At 38.4% G+C, this 24,641-nt stretch overlaps 1 protein-coding gene across 1 annotated transcript; it reads left to right on the forward strand.

Moving 5' to 3' along the window:
- Nucleotides 1-24,562, forward strand: LOC117914401 (phospholipase D zeta 1). Its single transcript, XM_034829744.1, has 20 exons — nucleotides 1-534; nucleotides 1,671-1,772; nucleotides 1,905-2,020; nucleotides 2,125-2,266; nucleotides 12,597-12,767; nucleotides 14,357-14,530; nucleotides 15,408-15,650; nucleotides 15,753-15,869; nucleotides 16,324-16,463; nucleotides 16,569-16,718; nucleotides 17,179-17,335; nucleotides 17,422-17,955; nucleotides 19,419-19,529; nucleotides 19,913-20,059; nucleotides 20,137-20,334; nucleotides 20,532-20,633; nucleotides 22,836-22,967; nucleotides 23,137-23,202; nucleotides 23,701-23,762; nucleotides 23,845-24,562. The coding sequence occupies exons 1-20, from the start codon at nucleotides 307-309 to the stop codon at nucleotides 24,092-24,094; spliced, it is 3,342 nt and encodes a 1,113-aa protein (XP_034685635.1). The 5' UTR covers nucleotides 1-306; the 3' UTR covers nucleotides 24,095-24,562.
- The last annotated feature ends 79 nt before the right edge of the window (nucleotides 24,563-24,641 follow it).

Consider the following 24,641-nt stretch of genomic DNA (forward strand, 5'->3'; position numbering starts at 1 on the left):
TAAGAATCCGATATGAATTTTCCGGTTCGGATCATTGAACCATCCGGATTGTATTAGATCCGAAACCCATATACATGAAATGGCAAAATTCAATATGAGTTTCCAGATTTTGACGTAGTTGTAGAGCAGTTGTTTTTATTTGAAGCAAAACCAAAACCAACAATTTCCGGCCCTTTCTCTCTTTGTTGCTTTCTCTCTCTGGAACTTGGATCCGGAGCCATCGTAACAAGGCGTTGAACAGGTCTCGATTTTCAATCAAAATTCTCAGGGGAGGGACTGAGAGACTTAAGAGTCTGATCGGAATCAATGGCGTCGGAGGACTTGATGTCCGGCGCTGGGGCACGCTACATTCAAATGCAATCGGAGCCGATGCCGTCGACGATATCGTCGTTCTTCAGCTTCCGCCAGAGCCCGGAGTCAACTCGGATTTTCGACGAGTTGCCCAAGGCCACAATCGTGTTCGTCTCTCGGCCCGATGCCAGCGACATCAGCCCCGCGCTGTTAACTTACACCATTGAATTCCGATATAAACAGGCAAGATCGTTTCGTTTTTTTATTGTTATTTTTCATTGTTCTCTGGATTTATTTTTTACGCCTCTGTTTGCTTTGCGAGAAAAAGAAAAAAAAAAGAGTCAGATGAACAATAATTTGGAGTTCCTTTTTGATTTGTATTCCAGGTTGGGGTTAGAGTTGCTGTTATTTTCCGATTTTATAAGTTCTTAATAACCCTCGGTTTCTTGAAACCGAAGGCAATAGCGTTTGATGGTTATTTTATCGGAGGTTGAGCTTAGTTGAATTCGGCAACTATAGATGGTTTCTTGGTTGGAAACTTAGGTTAGGTTCAAATCACATTGACTTGATTAAAATTGATTTATTGAATAAGCTGATATCAGTCTTTTTGGGGTTTTTAGGTTCAAGATTGTGATAAATGAATTAAACTTAAAATTATATGATTGATTCAGCTGCATTGTTATCCATTTCACTTGCAAGGAAATGAGTATCACTCATGCTAAGTAAGATCATTACCTTTGTTGTCAATCAATGTGATTTTCTTTATTGTTATGTGGAGTTCAAGCATGATAAATTATAAAACAGGTTAGGCCACTTACTTTTGGTGCCCTACTGTACATAGCCTTTAATATTCACAGTAGATGCATACACATGCTATGGCCATGATAGTGAAATACGTACATGAACACTAGGAATTAACATTTGGTAAATGTCAAGCATGCAGATGTAACATGCACAAAAAGAAGTTTTGTAGGATTATTATTGTTTAATTATCATTGCATTCTTTCATTTTGTATCATAAGGGTAAAATACAGTTATTTATATCATTTCACATATGGCAAGTGTGAAATGAGACACCTAGGAGAGAGGTGTGTCCTCTTCCTTCAATGAGAACGGTAACAATGATAATGATAATTTTCTTTTAATGCTGGCAGATCAACAACAATCTTATAGGGGAAATTTATTGAATTTTCAACTCTGAATACGATTTCATGTTGTTGTATACCGTACAAAATTTAGGTTTTTATTCTCCGTCAGTGTGATATTTCTCTTATTTCTTTTCCTTTTTCTGTCCCCAATACATAGTGGTGCCTTTTCTTTTTTGTTGGAAGTGAACACCTTAAAATTTGGTGTACTAATCTTTTGTTCTCAAACTTCAGTTCAAGTGGCGGTTAATAAAGAAAGCTTCACAAGTATTCTTTTTACACTTTGCGTTAAAAAAACGAGTAATTATCGAGGAAATTCAAGAGAAGCAAGAGCAGGTGTGCTTCATTCTTTTTTCCTTGTTTTTTATTGTATCTGATAACGTAAGTTCGGGAAGATTCTCCCATTTATTGTTTAGTTGGGAAGGTGTGGGGTTTTTGATATAGTTTTTATTTAACATTATATTAAAGGTTAAAGAATGGCTTCAAAACATAGGAATAGGAGAGCACACAGCAGTCGTGCATGATGATGATGAACCTGATGAGGAAACTGTTCCTTTACATCATGATGAAAGTGTTAAAAACAGGTGATTGCTGGATCTTGTTCTTGTCAGATGGATGCTAAAAATAAAGCACATCTGTGTACTGCTAGAGTTCTTATGGGTGGCCCCCTTTTTTTTTTTTTTTCCAGAGATATTCCATCTAGTGCTGCTCTGCCAATCATTCGGCCAGCCCTGGGAAGGCAGAATTCTGTTTCTGATAGAGCAAAGGTTGCAATGCAAGGGTATCTTAATCTATTTCTTGGAAATTTGGATATAGTAAACTCCCGAGAGGTATGTTTAAGCTCCTCATTTTGAACATAGTTTTCCCTTCCTATTTTGAGTCATTTGAATTCAGATACCTTTAGTTAGTTGTCTGTATTCTTTTCTTTTTTTTTTTTTGCTAGTTATATTTATGTCATCTGCAAAGAGGTAGAACCCTTTCAATTATCATCTATGCTCCTAATATGCAATAAATGAGTTTCTTCTGTCTTATTATAAGTCCTATAATGCCCTGCTGCTTTGGCTTCTGTTCATGGGCTGAGAATAGATTGTCTAATTCAGTTAGAGTTTTAATCACTGTTTTGGCTTGTGTTCATGGATTGAGAATAGATTATCTAATTCGATTAGAGTTTTGGTCACTCTAAATTCAAAATTTATTGCTTCCATGTCTCTGAAGAATACTTCAAATTCCTCTCTCTGCCACTAAGCCCACCAAAAAAAAGAAAAGCACACTACCTCTCTTGCAAGATTTGCATCCTAACAAAAAAAAAAAAAAAAAAACCTCTATTTTCAGGTCTTGTGCTGCTTTGACAAAGTTTTTAATCTTAAATCTCTTCATTTGGATTAATGCACTGACAAGGGGTCCTTGATAATGCTAATGCTTTATTACGTAGCATTTAACACCCTGCTTCTCTTAAGGTTGATATACGATGTTAATCCTTGAGGCCTAGTTCAAGTAGTAAGGTGTTGGGGTGGGGATAGAGAAGATTCCTGGTTTGATTCCTTGTGGAAGTACCCTAAAAACTACCATATGGCTCTTCATTTGTTTTGGATGCTCCCAATAGTGTCTGTAATGGTACTAAATTCTCTATACCGAAGGTTTATTTTCAAGTCTTCTTCGGCTCCTTATTCTGATGCACACTAATGTTCTTGAAATGATATTCCTACCTAAACATTCTAGTCACATCATTTTGATAATAGAAAACTTCCAATTAATTGATGCCTTGTGTTTGGTTATTTGATTTCTGCTCTTTTTATAACTCTTGAGGTATGTAATGTTCATACTTGAACTTTGGAACTTCACATTTCTTTAATTGGGGGAGAATTATGCAACTGTATGCCATCTAAAAAATGGATTCTTTAAGAACCCAAGCTTTACCTTTCCATAACAAGTGCACAATGGGGTAAAATAATTCCCCAAAACATGCACTGGAACAATAATCATACTGGAATTCCAAAATTGCTATTTTTTTAAAAATTTCTCCAAAATTTCAGAAACTCTCTTGCCACATAAACATCCACATGGCAGCCAAAGTAGGATTTGCCAACTAGCCCATGCCATGTAAGCATTCTAACTTGGCATGACAGGTGGACTTATAAAAAGAAAAAAGTAAGAAAGAAACCCCCAAAATAAAAGAACCAAGGCCCTAACCTGTTTCTTGTTTGAGCACCTTCCATCTCATAACACTTACCTCGCTAAACCAAATCAAAGGCCCTAACCAAATCTGAACCCCTAACCATGCTGAAATCCACTCTAACTCTGCAGCAATATTGAAGTTTGCTCTGGCTTTGCATTTGACACCCTAATCCAGCCCATCTATTGTCACGTTCAACACTAATCAGCCCTCAAAAACCGTGGTACTTTGGCTCCATTCAGATCTCTTTTCTTTTTCAAAAGATTGGTAAGTTTTCAGGTCTCTAATCATCCATTCCCGTCGATATGTTTATATGTATGTGTGCATTTTTTTATAATGTTATTCACTTTCAAATGCCTTAGGTTGAGCTTATTTGTAATTTTTCAAAGCTCAATATTTCTTCATGTTGTTTGATAAACTTTTTGTGTGATTTTGTGGAAAAATTTGGGATGAACATTATGTTGATTTAGTTGTATATAGTTTAAGAGCCTATACCAAAAATAGTAGTAAAGAATGAGCTTTTTTATGCTTCTATATAAGCTAAAGGAATTAATTACTGAAAAAGGAATGAATGAAATTGGATCTTGTTTCTTAGTGTTTGATAGAAGGTTCCGTGGAAGTTTTGTATTTTGTTGGGTGCTATATTGTTTTGGTTTCTTTTCCCTTTGTGCTTTGTTGTTTTGATTCTATGCTATGTTGGAAGAGAGTATAAAGAACCCAAAAAACAACAAAACATCAGGATTGAAAAGGAAAAGAACCCAAAACCACATAGCACCAACAAAATGCAGAAGTTGTATTGAAACCTTCTATGAAAACCTAAGAAATGAAATCCATTTCATTCATTTCTTTTCATTAATTAAATTCCTTTAGCTAATAATTGTTTACTCTATTCACAACTATTTTTCACTTCTTGCACCTTCAATTGGATACAACTAAATCAACATAAAGTTCATTCCATTTTTTTTTCTTTTTTTCAAAATCACAAAAAAAATTACAAACAACCTCAATGAAACTAGAGCTTTGAAAAATTACAAAAAGATCTAAACCTAAGACATTTGAAAGTGAATAACATTACAAAAAGAAACACCCATATATATAAACACATTGATGGGGATGGATGATTAGGGACTCAAAGTACAAGGACTTTTGAGGGGCCAACCACTGTTGAGCATGGGTTGCAATAGATCATAGATGAATTAGATTTGGGCATCAAATGAAAAACTAGAGTAGATTTCAATATCTTTGTAGAGATAGAGTGGATTTTGGCTTGGTTATGGCTTTAAGTTTGGTTTGACATGGTAAGTGTTGTGGGAGGGAAAGTGTTCTGATGAGAAATAGGTTAGGGCTTGGGTTCTTTCATTTTTTATTTTTTTTTTTAATGGCATGGGCATAGTTTTAGAAGGCACGCACCTAGGTTCAAGGAGCAACCACTCCCTAGTTATAGTGCATTGCTTGCCAAGGCATGCGTTTTGTTGGAAAGTCGCACCTCATCTATTTTACTTTTCCCTTTCAAACACTTTTACTTTTTAAATTTCTAACCACATATTGAAATTTATATATTTTCGTTGCTCTTTTATTGAATCATTCTCTTACATGTTTGGAATCTTAAATTTTTATTGATTTTATTATATTTTTTTTTTATAAGCAACAGCAGAAAATATATTAAAGAAGGCCGAAAGGCCGCACCGCATACATGAGGTATATAAAGCAGCCACAAGGCCAAAAAAACAAAACCAAGAACACCTCACCAGCCCTTAGGGGACCGCAACCCACTCCAAGAAGCCTAGAAGTGAAGAGGACTCCTCTCCCCTATACAACTTAGCCCAACTTCACAGACTACATACAAAAGACTTCTTGAGAGTCTGAATAGCCAAAAGACCCCCTCTAAAAGCTAACCTATTTCTTTCCTTCCACACCGTCCAAAATATACATAACGGAATGGTCTTCCATATCTTCTTCCTTTTTTTACCCACAAAAGGGCTCCGCCAACAGAACAACGCCTCTTTAACCTTCTCTGGAAACACCCACTGAACCCCAAATAAGGCAAAGGCGATATCCTAAAGGGTCCTAACCACTGTATAGTGTAAAAGAATGTGATTTACATTTTCCTCTTCACAACCACACAAAAAACAACAATTTGGAAGCTGCTACCCACGCATTTGCAGCCTATCCAACGTGAGGATTTTTTCCCAAGTAGTCTCCCACGCAAAAAGAGCCACTTTGGTTGGGACCTTATCCACCCAAATATTTTTTCCCGGAAAAACACAAGGATTAGGGGCTGCCAGCAGATTGTAAGCCTCCTGAATCCGAAAACTGGCAGAATCCCCGCCTTTCCAAAGCACTAAGTCCTCCTCTGGGGTTACTCTGATGTCCCTTAGCAAAAAAAGCAAATCTTCTATTAGCACCAGCTCGCAATCATTAGAATCTCTAATCAATCTGAGATTCCACCCTCTTTGGCTAAGCCTTGGATCCCACGCATCATTCACCAGTTCATTACTGCACACTGCCAAGGCAAAAATCTGGGGGAACGCTTGGGACAGCGCTTCGGTGCCGCACCAATGATCAGTCCAGAACATGATCTTAGTCCCCCTCCCCACCTTGAACTTCATTTTATTCCAGCACCAGCTCTTCTCCTTTAAAATCTCCTTCCAAACTCCCACTCCAAAGGGCCCCCGGGCTTCCTTAGAATTCCACCCACAACCCTCCAGCCCATGCTTCACCCCGATTACCTTCTTCCACAAGACATCCTTCTCAACGACAAATCTCCAAATCCACTTGCCCAATAAGGCCCTGTTCAATAACCCCATCCTCCTAATACCAAGACCCCCCTTCTCCTTTTGAGTACACACCACCTTCCATTTAATTAAATGGATTTTCCTACCCGAGTTTCCCCCTCCCCAAAGAAAATCTCTTTGTAATTTCTCCAGCCTTTTAGCCACTGACTTAGGCATTCTAAAGATGGACATTTGATAAATAGGAATGCTAGCTAGGGTACTCTTAATTAGGGTGATTCTCCCGCCCTTAGACAAGTATTGTCTTTTCCAACAGGCAAGTCTTCTCCTCATTCTTTCCTCCACCCCATCCCACGTGGACAAGGCCTTGTGCCGGGCCCCAAAGGGCAGCCCCAAGTATTTAACCGGAAAACTTCCAATTCTGCAGCCTATCTCCACCGCCATTTCCTCAATATTATCAATCTCCCCTACTAGTATCAGCTCGCTCTTGGCCAGATTGATCCTAAGCCCAGAAGCCGCTTCGAACCACGCCAAAATCCATCAAAGATGAGTTAATTGGTCCTTGTTGGCCTCACAGAAGAGAATAGTGTCGTCTGCAAAGAGCAGATGAGACACCATAATCTCCGTATCCCCTCTACCTCTCAGCCTACAACCAGAAATGAAGTTCCCCTGCATTGCCCGCCTTACGAGTGCACTCAGCACTTCCATGCCCAAAATAAAAAGATAGGGAGAAATTGGGTCTCCTTGACGCATACCCTTAGAGCTGGAGAAGAAGCCTGCTGGAACCCCGTTAATAAGGACAGAAAATTTTGCCGTTGAGAAACACCACCACATCCAATCCATCCAGCGCGACCCAAAGCCCATCTTTTTCAAGACCTTCATAAGGAAGCTCCAACTGATGCTGTCGTAGGCTTTCTCAATATCCAATTTGCACACCATCCCTTTTCTTTCCTCTTCTGCCAATAGTCAACCACCTCATTAGCTATGAGAGAGGCGTCTAGAATTTGTCTCCCCCTCACAAACGCATTCTGATCAGCCGAGACCACCTTATCTAACACCATTTTCATCCTATTGGCCAATACCTTGGCCATAAGCTTGTATAGCCCCCCTAGCAGACTGATAGGCCGAAACTCCCCTAGGTCCTCAGCCCCACCTTTTTTTGGAATGATGACCAAAAACGTGGCGTTCAGACTTTTGGCAAATGACTTTTGATCGTAAAATTCCTTGAACAGCTCCACTATCTCCTCCTTAGCGAAGTCCCAACAAGCTTGCCAAAAGGCCACAGTGAACCCATCCGGGCCTGGGGCCTTATCGCCGTTCATATCCATCAGAGCAGAGAATATTTCTTCTTCAGTAAAGGGGACCTCCAAAGCTTCAGCTTCACTACGGTCAAGACTTTTAAGAGATAGCCCCTCTAAGTCGGCTCTCCACCCTGGTTCTTCCCTTAGCTGGTGCTGAAAGGCCTTGACAATCCCCTCCTTCACCTCCTGCTCCTCCACCAATTCCACCCCATTTATTTTAATTTTGTCCAAAAAGTTATTTCTCCAATGGGCACTAGCCATCTTGTGGAAGAACCCAGTATTCTTATCCCCTTCTCTAAGCCACAGCTCCCTAGACACTTGTCTCCAATGGGCTTCCTCCAAAAGAACCCACTTCTTGAAGTTCTCCTTAACTTCATTTTTCACGTTCGTTTCCCTTTCTGAGAGGTCCCTACCACTTTCCACCCTGTCCCAAAACTCAATTTGCCGAAGGGCTAAGCTTTTATTCACTTCCACTCTACCAAAAACATCCCTGTTCCACATTTTAATTTTCTCCTTCATCTCCTTCATTTTAGCAGCCATTTTGAAACTAGCTCTTCCTACTCTTTCCCCTCCTTGCCACCATTCCCGAAGAAGCTCCTTAAACCCGTCCACCTTGAGCCACATATTTTCAAACCTGAACGGGGAGGGTCCCCGACTCATCCCGCCCCCCTTCAACAAAATAGGGAAGTGATCAGAGGTAGGCCTAGGGAGCCTACACTGAACAACCCCCCTGAAGATGTCTAGCCAACCCTGGGATACCAGGAATCGATCCAGTCTCGCCCAAGTCTGGTTGCTCCTACCCCCACTCCAAGAGTACACACCCCCCTGCAAGGGGAGGTCAATGAGGGCAAGGTCATCCACCACCTGAGCAAACCTACGCATTGCTCCGTTAATGCTCCCCTGCCTGCTCCTATCCCTTTGAGATAAAGTAACATTAAAGTCCCCTCCTAGGCACCAAGGGTCTTCCCAATTTCCCCTTATCGCTCCTAACTCCTCCCACAACTCCTCCCTCTCCTTCCTGTTACACGGCCCATAAACTCCAGTAAAAATCCAAACCCCTCCGTCTTCAACATTCTTCAACCTACACGATATAGAAAAATTGCCCACCTCCATCTCCAACAGCTCCAAGGATCTCTTATCCCAGCAAACCAAAATACCACCCGCTGAGCCTTGGGCTCCCATAGCCCCCCAATCGAGGAACCTCCCAGAGCCCAGACTCCTCACCACCCCCTCAGTCATAGTCTGAATTTTCGTCTCCTGAATGCAAACTAAGTCCGCCCTTTGACTCCTAATCAAAGCCTTGATCACTTTCCTTTTAGAGCTATCATTAGCTTCCTGAACATTCCAACTTACCAACCTTAACTTCATAAGACAACTGGAGACTGGCCCCCTCTTCCTTGCACAATGCCTTTCTGCTTCCTTCCCCCATCATAATTGATGGAACATTCAAGTCTCTTCAATTCCCTCTCAAATTTCGAATTTTCTAAGAGAGACTTGCTGTGCACTTTTTCCCTTCTTTTTCTGATTTTGACCATAAAATCCATAATGCCTTTATCTAAACCCACTGTTGAAAACCACAAGAACTGACTGAACCTTGCCAGCTCACTCTCCTCCCAGTTGGCCTCCCTCCAATCCCTAATTTTTGGAACCGTCTCGCCAACAAGATAGAGGTCCTTTCCACTGGATCCCATCACGTCGTTATTATCTTCCAAAATCTCCCAGCACTCCGCATTCTTCAATACTGCAGGCATCCTTCCAATCATCCTCCGGTCCATAGATTCCCACTGGGAAGCGTCCAGAGCCACCCCAGAACGGTCGTAATACTCCCCCTGTGGAGTCCGACCAAAAAAAAAAGAAGGGGGAGAAGAAGAAACACACACCAACGGCCCAAAGAAATTAGAGGCATTCCCATACCTCAAAGCTTCTTCCAGTAGAGCGTCATCTGTCTTCGAGTTCTCCTCCAATCTATGCTCCTCAACCACAGGCCTCCACAGTCCATCCGTCACTAACGACCATGACTGATCAAGGCCCCCCGCAGAGCTTGGGCCTGCCCCATTAAAGGGACGGACCCCCCTCAAATGGGCTTCGTCCGCGTTAGAAGCCAAAGGCGAGTCCGGGCCTCGAACCCCCAGTCCAGCCCCTCCGATAAGATTCTTCGAGGCCCGCCCAGCGTCAAGAGACAGCCCAAGAAGGGACAGCCCAGGCACGCGAGGAAAGGCCGTGGGCGGGGGGGGGGGGGCCCAGAGGCGTCAGAAGGCCCAAAGGCCCACTGCGTCGCCAGCCCACACGCTTCATGGGGCCCATCCGCCACCAAACCCGAATCCGGAACCGTAGCCGAACCCGACCCCGAGGACTGCCCCCTAGTCCCATCATCAGTCTGCAGCCTGACCTCGAGACTTGAGCCTCCTACCAACCCCCTCACGCGCCCCCCCGTGCGTGCAGGGTCTTCACCCCCAACCTCGCCTTCTGAGACAAGAATATTTTTGCCCTTTCTCTCCCTTGCCATTCTCGCAGCGGGTCTGATTTCCCACCAAAGTGTGAGCTCATAGCAAACCTCCTTGGTCCAAACTTCCACGACGTTGGGGGGCCTCTCCTTATTGAGCTTCACCAAGATCCTTGCCCACTGCAAGTCTTCCAGCATCTCCGTCTGAGAGTCGATATCGAGGAAACCCCCACAGGCGTCCCCTATTCTCCTCAGAGTATCCCGCTCCCATAGCGAGACTGGCAGTCCCAGGATACGCACCCAAGCCTCGCGCCTCTTTTCCCCTTCCGGCGTACACCCACTCTCAGGCCTCCATTTTTCCAGACTGAGAGGAGACCCCGCGCACAAGAAACCCCCAATTCTTAAGGCTTTCTCTGTTTCAGCCAGAACCTCAAATTCTAAGAGGGCTTTGCCCCTTTCCAATTTCGCAATTCCTAAATTACCCTTCAAACTCCAAAATTTCGCCAATTTAATCCCCCAACCTCTCAAGTCGTCCTCTTTCCCAGAGCTAGGGTCCCAGCTCCCTACCAGGCAGTTAACCAATTTCCCCATATTCTGGCTCAATTCCCTCTTACATAGCTCCACCCTCACCACTGCGGTCTCTATCTCCTTTGATTGCACCACAGCTTCCGCATAGGTTTTCCCCATTGATGACCTCAGAAGCGTCGCGCCCTTTTTTTGTAAACTCTCGTCTCTGACGTAACACCCCAGTCGGCGAAGCATCTCCGCCATTAACACCCAACCGCCCTTATTTCCATCGCCCTTCGGGATATAAATGCTAAACCTTTTATTTTCCACATCTGTAACCCCTAACCGAATGAACAACCCCCCCTTATTTAGGTCTCGCACCATAAGAAAGGACCTCCCACTGTCCTTCCACTTCCTTTCCCAAAATCCGGTTCCTGCGTTCTTAATACAGGCCTCCAGACCATCGATAAAGCACCCAATACTATTCGGTCCCAACCTGATCCACGAGGAGACTCCCCCTTTCCTTTCTACAATCAGGGCTTGCACCTTGCCTTTCTGCTTCCTTACCTCTACATCAAACCATTTCGACTCCACTCCAAAACTTCCCTTCTTGGCCCTACTCCGAACCCCCACGAAGTCGTCACCTTCTGCATCAACCCTTGTGTCTCCCACTAGCTCTTCTGGAACTCGCCGCTCGCCTCGCTCCCTTCCATCACTTTCACCCTCTCTCACACTAACCCTCTCTCGCGCTCTCTCGCTCATCGCTATTAAGGCTTTGATTTCATTATATTTTGAATCATATTTTATAAAATTGATATGCATTTTAGGTCACATTTTATGTCGCTCAAGTGTGTGCCTTGTGTTGTGCCTTGCACCTACGATGTAGGAGACTTTTGCACTTTAGGTGCTCCTTGTGCCTTTTAAAACTGTGGGCATGGGCTTGTGTGGCAATCCCTCTTTTGCTACCATGTGGATGTTTACATAGCAAGAGAGTTTATGTGGAGTTTTGGACAACTTTTTTTTTTAATGGGCAATTTTGGAATTCCATCATAATTACTCTTCTGCATGTCTTGTGGGATTATTTTATCTTATTATGTATTTGATATGAAAAGGTTAAGTTTGGGTTCTAACAAAATCCTTTTTTTTTTTTTAAATGGTCTACTATTCCATAATTCTTCCTTTAATTATCTCTTTGTCAATAGAACAATCTTTTAGTTGCTGTTGTCAAAAATGGGTGTCTAATTGCTAGTTAAAATTTTATGTATTGTTTTATGATATTATGTATTTGTCTTCAACTGAATGTACACTCTCCCTAGGGGTGTAGAAATGTTTGTCTTTTCTTTTTGGGGAGGGGGGGGGGGGAGGGAGGGAGGGAGGGGAAGGGCCTTAACATAAGAAAGAGTAGTTTTTTCAATTAAAAATACAAAAAATTAAATATCATTTTAAAAATATTGTAGAAATAATTTTTTTTTAAAAAAATCAAATTTGGGTCATTGTGCATATGGTTGCCTATAAATTGAAACAACCAATATGTTCTCAAAATTTAATAGTAAACCGATTTTCTATTTTTATAGAAAAATATATTTGTAAAAAAAAGTCATATTTAAATAATTATGTGTCTTTTTTTTATATAAAAAATTTATACTTCTAAAAGAATTTTAAAAAATGGTAATAAATTTTATTAAATAATATCTTTGTAATTTTATTTTTTATTTTTTATCTCTAAGGTTTTATTCAGTTATTTTATAAATAAATAAAAAATTTATATAAAAAAAGCAAAATATATTCAAATTCAAAAAAGCATCATCAGAAGAATATTCATATATGTTAAAAGAAATTGTCAACTGGTGAAGTCCTTGAGAGGGACAACTGAGAATGAAATGAGTATATTTTTTAGCATTATTCAAATAAATGAAACAGGTGGCACCATGCACGAGTGGTGTGCTTGAGAGTGGCACCACTGCATCGTACCTGGTTCTTACAGTGGGTTATTCTATGCTGTAGGTTTGCAAATTTTTGGAGGTTTCGAAGTTATCATTTTCTCCGGAATATGGCCCAAAGCTGAAAGAAGATTATGTGATGGTCAAGCATTTACCAAAAATTCCAAAGGAAGACGATACTAGAAAATGTTGCCCATGTCCTTGGTTCAGTTGTTGCAATGACAATTGGCAAAAGGTAATGCAATCTTATCCTAAAAAAAAATTAGATTTAATGGTATCTTGAAAAGGTTCTGTTTCAATTGAACATTTCCATATTGGAATTCCGAGGTTTTGAGAAGTTTCTTATCTACCTGGTGGTGTTAAAATATGATCTACTTTAATCATAGATTTCTGTAATGGTTCTAAGTAATGATAACAAAAAATAAAGTTCCATTAAAAAGATATGTGCTTTTGTGAAGCCTTTTATGATAAATTTTGACTAATAACAACTTTATTATTCTTTATGTTTTTAATTATCTAATTCTTGTTCCAGTTTTGAATATTTTATTTATGAAAAAAAATTCATCACAAAAGATTTTGTTTAGTATTGACCTACCAAGTTTCCTAAAAGTTTAAGCTTATAAGATTTGGGCCCACAATGTATATCATGCACTTTAACATCCTCCCTTAGATGTAACCTCCATTTTTGGGTTTATGGACTTAATAAATTGGGTAAATAAAAATAGGGTCTGAAGTGGTTATACTTGTATAGGCCTTTTGTCTTTTTTGTATAGCATTCCTTTTTTAGTAGAGGTTTTCTTAGTTCTTTTGAGCAGGTTTGCACATCCTGGGGAGGACTTCTCATCCTTCTTATGTTTTTTTAATTACTAAATATGTTTGTTTCTGATTAAAAAAATAAATTGGGTAATTAAACATGCAATGGTGAGGCTCGAACTCTTGATCTCCCACTAAACAAGGCTTTGATGTCATGTTAAAATACTAATTTTCCTAAAAGCTTAAGCATATTGGATTTGGGCCCACAATGTATATTATGCACTCTATTAGAATTGTAATTAATTTTTTTTTTCTAGAATATTTTCGTAATTTTTCATTTACCTTCTACAAAAGTTCAAATTAAATTACTTTCTAAAGATAGTTTGATGGACAATATGATATTATTGTAATTTGAGTAACAAATAAAAGGATCTGCTTGTCACTTCAATTATTTTAAAACCCATTCATAGCAATCATTTTTGCAAACTCACATCCCTAGGTGTGTTATGTGTGCCACAAACCTATTAAAATTCTAAAAGAAAAACGTTGTGCATAACCAAATACTGGAATTGATGGAATGGAAAGCAACAACCATCCCATTCCATGAACCAAATGTAGCTTGAAGGTTTTGACCTGCTCTCTGGCCTATTAACAGGGCTGTAGGCTTACTGTTATTGGATTTCTTGCTCACTATCTGCATCATATTTTCATATCTGGGAGTACCATGATCCTAGATCCTAAACTCTCATTCTTTTAATTTATTATGCTTGCACATTTATTTATAATCTTCTTTGTTATTTGTTTTTCTTTCACCCTAGTTCATCTCTACTCTATGTGCCATATAACGGCACGTACTGACAAACCTGTGGTTCCCTCAGTTTTGTTTGTGAATTGTTAACAGTGTTAACATTAAATTGTGGTTAAATATGAAAAATTTTAGTGTGTGATTTATATTCTGTACCATGTTGCACAAGTGTTTCTCTTTTTTATCGTCCTTTGATAGTACGTCTGCATTTGTTTTTTTGTTCTTCTTACATTTTCATTTTATCACATTCTTGAATTTTTATGCAGGTGTGGGCTGTATTGAAACCTGGATTCTTGGCCTTGCTGGAAGATCCTTTTCATCCTCAGCCTTTAGATATTATTGTTTTTGATCTGCTACCTGCCTCAGATGGAAATGGGGAGGGCCGGCTATCATTAGCAAAAGAAATAAAGGAAAGGAACCCTTTACGCCATTCATTAAAGGTAAGAAGCATGTGGTCCTTTCATCTTGTGAAAATCTGTTGCTTTATTCTTTTTGGTTCTGGTGGAGAGGCTGGATTAAAAAATTCTGGAAGTTAGGTCTATTGTTGTTCTACTCCACCCAGAACCACATAAATGGAATAGGCACAGGCTACTGGCCTTTCCAGTGAGCCTTTAGGTTCATTTCACTTCCTATTGTATTATTGGAAATTTCAATATCACCACCTCAATGTGTACAGTCTATTTTCTTAACTAACCAACCATAGTGTGCCATGCTTGGGGTATCTTCTGATTCGATCTAACTGAAAGGATATGTATTTATGGTATATGAGAAGCTGAAAACCTACTAATATGGTACTGGATTACTGATGTATGGGAGTCTGCTTATTAGAAACACATGTTTCAGAAGCCCTGCAATAAAGCAATGGCTTTGAGAGGGAAGTTATGCTTATAAATTTCTGTAGGTTTACTAAAGATCTGTTTATTGTCTGGTTTGAACCTAAAAAACAAGGGCCTTAACATATTCGACAACTTCGACACTTAATTTGGAAAGTAAGGTTGATTTTCTTTCTTGCAGTAATTTAGAGTATGTAGGGGTTGTTTTGGGACTACAGCCACTTAATTCTTTTGCCTGATTCTACCCCTATACAGCTAGATATTAGGGCTTGTGCTGCCTTTTTCCTCACAGAGCAAGTGACATGAAATTTTAGTGGCTGAAGAAATTTTGCTATGTTTTGAGATGAATTTTTCCCACCACATCTTCATGTTGAAATTAAATTGGTCCATTTAATTTATGGGAACATATATATGGATAGATATATAGTTTAGTTGTTGGATAGATGAAGTTCACTCTCTAACAGACAACAGGAAATTTCTAAAGGTGACATGCGGAAACCGGAGCATAAGGTTAAGAGCTAAGAGTAGTGCTAAAGTTAAAGACTGGGTTGCTGCAATTAATGATGCTGGACTTAGGCCTCCTGAGGGCTGGTGTCATCCTCACCGCTTTGGCTCTTTTGCACCTCCAAGGGGTTTGAGTGAAGATGGTAGTCTAGCTCAATGGTTTGTCGATGGTCGAGCGGCATTTGAAGCGATTGCCTCCGCAATTGAGGAAGCAAAATCAGAGGTAGATTCCTGCTATAGCACATAATGCAGTTGTGGTCTGTCTTGGTTGATTATCGTTGTAGTCAGTTTAAAGCAATTCTTAGATGATGAAAGTTTGATGCAGATATTTATTTGTGGCTGGTGGGTGTGCCCAGAACTGTATCTGAGGCGTCCATTTCACTCTCATGCTTCTTCTCGGCTTGATGCTTTACTGGAAGCAAAAGCTAAGCAAGGTGTTCAGGTACCCTTATTCCTTAAATGGTCGTTCATATTTATGTTCCATTATATCATCTAAATATATCAAACCCACGGTTTGGTATAGTTGTACCATTGGTTTTTCAGGATATTCATTTATGCACCAAGTGACGATGTTTTCCACTATGAAGATAGGCTGTGAATCATTTGTTATTGATTTTCAATATCCTCTTAGTGGATATTCATTTGGATATTTTAACTCATGACATTTCATCCTAGAGATGGATGCCACTGACCTGGATTGAAGGGAGGGATACTGGATATCATTGATCAAAATCTTTACTTTACCACAACATGAGAACTCATGTAGCTTTACTGAACTCCATATCCATGGACTCTGGAAATCATTATTCCTGCATTTTTTTTTCTTTCTGTTGATTATGGGACCTACTTTGATCCACTAGAAGGGATGCTGGTGTTAATTTATCTTATGACTGCAGATTTACATTCTTCTCTACAAAGAGGTTGCTCTTGCTTTGAAAATCAACAGTGTCTACAGTAAAAGAAAGCTTCTTAGCATTCATGAGAATGTGAGAGTACTGCGATATCCTGATCATTTCTCAACTGGCGTTTATCTGTGGTATATAATTTACTTTGAAGTCCTATAGATGTAAGAATTGAGCTATAGTATTTCCTGTTGTAATGAATTTTTGAAGTTGCTGATGTCATTTCTGTTTATATACAGGTCCCACCATGAAAAACTTGTCATTGTTGATTACCAGATTTGCTTTATTGGAGGTCTGGATCTATGCTTTGGCCGTTATGACACATTGGAACACAAAGTAGGTGATCACCCTCCTTTGATGTGGCCAGGAAAAGACTATTACAACCCAAGGCAAGTTCTTTTCTCAATATCTGGATCCTGATTCAGAAAGTTTATTGCAATGGATGACTATTGGAAGACAATTTTAAATATAGATCCTGTACTTTTCTCTCGAAGTTTAAATTAGTTCTCTTTTCATTGATCTGTATTTGTTTGGTTGGTATGCTGTGTTTTGGGTTTTCATCAACAAGATCATTCACTATTAAGATAAAGAATTTTTAAGGGACCAGTTGCTGCTGTTCCTATGCTGGATTAAAATCAAAAGCATTTTTTTAGACATCAGTTTTTTTTTTTTTTTTTGTAAAATGTTTTGATATTAGAGACTGTCTTTCCCTTGTAAACATATAGGTGACAAGCTCCATAGTTTGTGTGAGAACATTGACAAAAGTTTCTTCTTTTCTAAGTAATTGCAAGTTTGTTTTCACTCTGGCTCTTTCACATTGGATAACTTGTAATGAATTTTCAATTTCAGGGAATCTGAACCAAATTCTTGGGAAGATACAATGAAAGATGAATTGGATCGTGGAAAATATCCTCGTATGCCATGGCATGACGTCCATTGTGCCCTATGGGGACCGCCTTGTCGTGATGTAGCTAGGCACTTTGTTCAGCGTTGGAACTATGCAAAGGTTGATGTCTTCACTACATACTCCCTAGTTCTTCTGTCAAAAGTATAATAAACCTTTTCTCTCAATACAAGCATACTTTTCTGCAGAGAAATAAAGCTCCAAATGAGCAAGCAATTCCACTACTTATGCCTCAGCAGCACATGGTCATTCCACATTACATGGGAAGGAGCAGAGAGATGGAGGTTGAAAAGAAGAATGTTGAAAACAACCATAAAGACATTAAAAAACTGGATTCCTTTTCCTCTCGGTCATCTTTCCAAGATATCCCACTGCTTTTGCCTCAAGAGCCTGATGGATTGGATTCTCCCCATGGAGAATCAAAATTGAATGGGTTTGACTCCTCTAGTAATCTCCTTGATCAGCCAACTAGGGTCAGCAGAAGTCTTTCTTTCTCTTTTCGCAAGTCCAAAGTTGAACCAGTCCCAGATATGCCAATGAAAGGTTTCGTAGATGACCTTGATACCTTGGATCTGAAAGGAAAAATGTCTTCAGATATAATGGCACAGCCTGGAATGAGAACGTGTGATAGAGAGTGGTGGGAAACACAAGAGCGGGGGAATCAAGTTCTTTCTGCTGATGAAACTGGACAAGTTGGTCCTTGCGTTCCATGTCGTTGTCAGGTAGGCTATAACCTTGAAGGGGTTTAAAATTCTTAAAATTATGACTATATAATTCTTGAAGTTCTTTAAAATCTTAAATTATGCCAAATATCAGCAACCTACATATTCCTATAATATCAATATGTTTATGATGTGTGAATCTTGGGGTTTGGATGTAGAATCAATTATCTGCTCTCAATCAGGAGTTGCACATTTTAACCAAGTTGAAAATACCATTTATTTAATTTAAATAATTTATATTATTTCAGGAGTAGATGAGTAGTTTATCGCACTAAAAATAGTAGTTGCCTAAGGGGGGATGTGTTGGTGAATTCCTCAGGGGAGATCAGCAATCTGTCAAAAAGCTCAATGTAGTCCAAAATGTTATTTTAGATTTCGTGATGTTGTCAGACTTTGGAATTAGATCACATCTGCATGGTGAAGATTGCAAATCTTTCCATTTCTTTTTTTGCTGTATCTACAGACTATGGATGTCAACCTTTTATTGACAGGCTTTTTCATTTTTCTTTTTCTTTTTCTTTTGATAGGCATATTAGGGATCTGAATTGATAGGTGTAACAAAAAAGAGAGAGTGCAACCCAATTACTATTGAATGTCATAGTCTGGCATAGAATTTCATAGCTTTAAGTCTTGCTGTGATGATGGTTTGTTGCCTTGTCAGTCCCTGCCCTCTTGTCACATTTCTAAATTGGATTCCTCTTTATGTAGAATCCACCCTGCCAACCTTGTCAGCACTCTACAGTCCTTTCCTTATAATATAGAATATTATAGTACTCATGGTTTTTGGTTATATTCTCACAATTCTATGACATTAAAAATATTTTGCTATATTTTTCCTATATCCTTTTAAGTATAGTTGGCTGCTAGAACCTGTATTATCATTTGGTGTCTTCAGATTTGCAAGTGGCAAGGGATTTGGAATGAAATTGGATAGCTAGTTAACGTTGGTATACATTTATATTTAGAAAGGGAAACAACGATTTAAGGTTTGAAAAGCTGCTAGTGCCTTGCTCTTGTGGTTCATTCAGGAACTAAGTAGCACCAGCCAATTACCAACACAATGGTACCTTATTTGTGATTAGTGTTGGATCAAACTTTAACCATCCCATTTGAAAACCAATTGGTGTCTAGTGAGGGTAGGTTAATGATACCAATTCTTGGATCAGACTCTAATCATCTCATCTGAAAACTTGTTTGTCTCCAATAAGGGTAAGCAAAACCTGTTATGGCATTTAACATCATATCTTGTGAGTCTATTCTAAGAGCCATCATTTAGTGACCCATCCTTGGGCTTAAGAGCAGAATTGTTGCACCCTAACAATTAGCCCTTATTCACAATGAGGACCAAAAAACAAAGCCCATAAATTTATATATGTTGTCACTCTAGCATATTTATGGGATTGAATCGTTTTTTCATTATAATATTATTTGTTTAACTATCAGAAATAATATCTCACTTTCAGGTTATTAGGAGCGTCAGTCAGTGGTCTGCTGGAACAAGCCAAGTTGAAGACAGCACTCATAATGCTTATTGCTCCCTTATAGAAAAGGCAGAACACTTTATATATATTGAGGTATAGAATGAGATGAGCTTTTTCATCTTTTGCTTCGTATCTTTAATGAATGATTAGTTGACAACCATATGCGATGGATGTTTTTTTTTTTTTTTTTTTTGCACTTGTAGAAATATGCATGGAAGCATGTAATAAACAGGAAAACATATTTCTCATATACACTTGAGTTTACCAGCATGTTAGGGTCTTAGATGTCTTCCTAAGACATTTATATGGACAAGTTTCCCTTCATAATTGGATATCTATTTAATTTATTTATTTTGAACCTTTGATTTCTTACTGAATATTGGGAGGTTCTCCATCCCAAGGAGGCCTGCAAAAGTTCCAATTAGCTGCTAATGTTTCTGATTTTTTGTTCTGCTCATGGGGCAACTTGTTCCCAGAATCAATTTTTCATATCAGGTCTTTCAGGTGATGAGATAATACGCAATCGAGTATTAGAAGTGTTATACAGGCGTATTATGCAAGCATACAATGATAAGAAGTGTTTCAGAGTTATTATTGTCATACCACTCCTACCTGGCTTCCAGGTACTATTCTTGATTAAGTTCCTTGACATTTGAAATAAAAGAGATTTGTTTTTTATTTTTGTCTTGAATTTCAACAGGGTGGTTTGGATGATGGTGGGGCGGCATCTGTAAGAGCCATAATGCATTGGCAGTATCGAACTATATGCCGAGGAAATAATTCAATATTACAAAATCTTTATGATGTTATTGGTCATAAAACACATGATTACATTTCTTTCTATGGTCTCAGAGCTTATGGTAGACTTTTTGATGGAGGTCCTGTGGCCTCTAGTCAGGTATTGTGTTTTGCTGATGCACATAATCACATATGTACATTTATTTTCAATGTTCCCTAATCAATTACAAAATCTATTTGTATGCATCTTTTTCATGTTTTTTTTTTTTAATTTTTATAATGGACATGGGAAAAACAATTGAGCTTGGAACTCAGTGGTATATCATTTTTCACATTATATTCCTATTGTTTCTGTAGGTGTATGTGCATAGCAAAATCATGATAGTTGATGACTGCACAACCTTGATTGGATCCGCTAACATTAATGATAGGAGTTTGCTTGGATCAAGAGATTCTGAGGTATCACTTCTCAAGCATCCCTTTGCTTTATACTTATTCATTCTTCTACAGGTTCATGCTTCAGAGCTAAAACCTATCATATGTGATAAAAAAAAACCCATGTTTTCAACTTCAGAAATGGAAAAAACCAGAGAATTTGAAATTTTATTTTTAGTAACTGAAGAAGACTGAGGAAATTGCATATTTTCTAAGCTTTATTCATCGTTAGGAATAATCTTAGAAGTGTTGTGTATTCCAGTCATCATCCAATAACAAAGAATCAGTCTATCATACTATCAACTTCTTGGATGCCCACTACTTTCCTTTCTCACAGCGTTCCAATCTATCTCCTAATATGCATGAATAAAATTTTGTTATTGGTATTTCATTCTTTTCAGTTCTAGAGCATGAGATCAATTTATTGTTCACAACTCTGATTTATCATGATTTGTTTCTTCACATGTGAGTTTCAGAAAATTTTTATCCAAAAACACTTTTGGTAAGATAAATTAGAGAACAATTTTTCAGAAGACAGAGGATTATCAAAATTTGTTTAGTTGTGACCATTGAATAATTAAAAAGCACATTGATGAATTTTGTGAGTGAATTGTTTCCAAATTTGCAGTTAAAATTCACATGTTTTGCTCATTTGGCCTGACCCATGTCACAAAGGGTTGTATTAGAGATGTGAAAGGTTCCAAGTTTTGAGACCCAATGAAGACCAAAAAAAATTACCCATGAAAAAAAATTACATGTCTTTAAAAATATAAATACAATATTGTGTGATCAAGAAAATTTATGTGAACCATTGAATTAATCGCAGAAATTTGAATGAAAATGAATGGAATCAGGAATACAAGATTTGAAATGAACTGATTTTAAGCTCAGCAGTCATAATTATTTTTTTCCCCTTATTTTAAATACAGGAGTTGGAGGATATTTTATCGCCCTTTGTTTGAACTTTATTCTCTCTTTTGTCCTTCTCAGTTTATGGACAGGCTTTGGCTGTGGAAGTGTCGCCTTGCCTTAATAAGTTCTAAAGGGATTATTTGTTTTAAGTTTCTTCCAATTTCTCATTGTTCCAAGATTGCTCTCCCAACTATCAAGCTTCAAAGTGTTTCAGAGCTCCTTCCTATTTAACTCTTGACTTCCAGTTGTTTTTGTTTTCTATCTGAAACTCTGACCTGAGTGGAAGAAAGTAGCATTAGTTTTTCTCCTTCTATCTCCCGGTTATAAATGTCAATGACAACTTGAAGTTCTTGTTGAGTTGTTTTCAATAACATTATTAAACTTTAGAGCCACATTTTACTGTTCTCTTAAAGCACCTGTTTTGAAAATAAAAATAAAATAGTTTCTGAAAAAAGTGAATCAAATATAGATTTTAGAAGTTCTATACTTCATTTTTAAAATAAAAATAAAAAACTGTTATCAGAGAGAACCAAACATTCCCATATGATATTCAGAGGAGGAGGTTAAAGTTTAGGCATACATATAATTGGATTGCTACACTAAGGTTCACCATTTCCATTGCTGTGGATTTTTTCCCAAGTTAGAATTTGATACAGGTTTCTCAATTTCTTGAAATTTCTTTTGTACTTTTCACCAAACAATTTAGAGCTGTTTCTTGTTTAAAATTAATGCTTAATGCATTTTGAATGCTTTTAAAAAGGTTGGTTTTTCTTTATGGTCTAGGAGGTGGTATCAGCATTCTGAAACCCTGGACTGTTCAGACAAATGAACCATCTATTCCATCACTAGTCCTCTTTTTGGTAACTAGTTGCTCCTGAAATTGTTCCACCATGGGGTTTCCTTGCATATCATGAGTTTATGTATAGTGAGAACTTTATTTATTTATTTATTTTGGTATTAATTTCAATATTGGAATATCATGGTTAAAGTGAACAATATAGATTGTTGAACCAGGATTGTGAACTTAAGCAGATTGCATTACAGAATATTGGTCAATATAATATTTAATAGCTAAACTGTAAATTGAATTTAATATCTTCAGAACTGTTGTTCTTGTGTTTTCTTTTTGTTGCTACCAAGTTTCTGAATTTTTCTCTTCCCTGCATTGTCTTAGTCATTGCGAATAATTCCAAAATTAGGAGTTATCCCCACCTAATGATACGGTTTTCTGTCCTAAATGTAAACTTGCTTCTCTTTTTTATTTATTTATGATTAGGTTTACCTTAATTATCGCTGAACTGTTTGTTCTTTCAGATTGGCGTGCTCATTGAAGACAAGGAATTGGTTGATTCATATATGGGAGGAAAACCAAGGAAGGCTGGCAAATTTGCTCATAGTCTCCGCCTCTCACTGTGGTCAGAACACCTTGGTCTTCGAGGAGGAGAGGTTAGTCATAAATATGATAATTGCTGCTTAGCCTTTTCTTCAAAAGCCTTCACTGAACCACACCCATGCGACTGAGGGTTGGTTGTAGCAAACCATAGCATCAATGAAGAGGAACTAAATATAGCTCATATCATTTGGCTGACTGTATGTTCTTTATTTCTTTTTCCAGATTGATCAAATAAAAGATCCAGTTGTTGATTCAACTTACAGAGATGTGTGGATGGCAACTGCAAAGGTCTGAATCGAAAACAAAAAGAAAAGTGTTACTGTTAAACAAAAGACTTCAAATTTAGCATTTACATTGCTTTCCTCAACATCAAACCAATAGAAATGAATTTGACAATTTCAGGATTCTTTACTAACTATATTAATAATACATAATTTTTCTTAAATATTTTTCTCTAATTTATGGCCCATATTTTATGGGCTTTTTAACCTCTATATAGGCCACTCTTTTTTTTTCTTTTTCCCAGTATTCTCTGGATGGGATAAGTCAACGCCGAGAGTGGGGAAAGCATTTATTTTTATTCCGAAGATTTGCATTTTTATTTTAATTTATGAAAGATAATTCCCTGCATATGAAAATGACAAATTTTTTGTGCATGCTAAATCTTCCCAACGGTGTAGACATCTTCATGTTGATATACTATTGTGCTCGAGTCTTTTTCATTTGTTTGTTGCTCTTGATTCTTTCTCTAATTAACTCCCATTTATGGGTGTTTAACCTTGACAGACGAATTCCACAATCTACCAAGATGTCTTTTCTTGCATCCCAAACGATCTCATACATTCTAGGTATGAAGCAGCTGTGATCTTCATCTCACATTCTCTTTTCTCCCTGCTAACCTCTTTTTCATCTCATCTTCATCACATGCAGAGCTGCAATGAGACAACATATGGCCATCTGGAAGGAGAAACTTGGCCACACCACCATTGATTTAGGAATAGCCCCTATGAGGCTAGAATCCTATGACAATGGAGACATCAAGACAATCGAACCCATGGAAAGATTAGAGTCGGTGAAGGGTCATCTTGTTTATTTCCCCTTAGATTTCATGTGCAAAGAAGATTTAAGACCTGTGTTCAATGAGAGCGAGTACTATGCCTCTCCTCAAGTCTTTCACTGAGTTTTTTCCTACACACTAATTAAAGAGTTTCACGGCAGATGGGGTCCCTGCCCTTCACGTTGTAGCTGTACCTCCCCGGATATAATACTCAAAAGACACAGCATGTTATCCTGAGATCCATCATTTTCTCGGTCATGTGAAGTGAAGATTTCAGGTTCATGACAGACACGGCTCCCCCAATGTTGTAAGTATTTGTTAGCATGAATACAAAAAATGATAGAGAGAAGGTCCAATGTGGCTGATAATTAATCCCCCACTTGGGGTTAATGTATTTTAGGTCAATCATTTATCGTCAGTTGTATAAAACTTCATGAAAGTAGTTGCTTCGGTGAATCTCTTTTCCTGCATCCGGAAGCAACGTTTGTGTCTCCAAAATCACTTATTGCTTTACCTTTGGAGGCTTTGCAGGTACACTGTAAAATTCAGGATGATATTTCTCCATAAAATGTTTGTTTTGGTATAGCATCACACACAACCTAGCCTTCTCCTCTTATTTCAAATCTACTTTCTTGTTTGGAAAACTCTATGGTGGCACCACGTGGAGCTT

The sequence above is a fragment of the Vitis riparia genome, chromosome 5 (genome assembly GCF_004353265.1).
Source record: "Vitis riparia cultivar Riparia Gloire de Montpellier isolate 1030 chromosome 5, EGFV_Vit.rip_1.0, whole genome shotgun sequence".
NCBI lineage: Eukaryota > Viridiplantae > Streptophyta > Magnoliopsida > Vitales > Vitaceae > Vitis > Vitis riparia.

Excerpts from the sequence above, each read along its gene's own strand:
- LOC117914401 (XM_034829744.1), top strand. The coding sequence starts at position 307 with ATGGCGTCGGAGGACTTGATGTCCGGCGCTGGGGCACGCTACATTCAA. Across the intron at positions 20,060-20,136 it reads CACTCCTACCTGGCTTCCAG|GGTGGTTTGGATGATGGTGG; the intron begins GTACTATTCTTG and ends GAATTTCAACAG. Across the intron at positions 20,634-22,835 it reads TTGGATCAAGAGATTCTGAG|ATTGGCGTGCTCATTGAAGA; the intron begins GTATCACTTCTC and ends TTGTTCTTTCAG.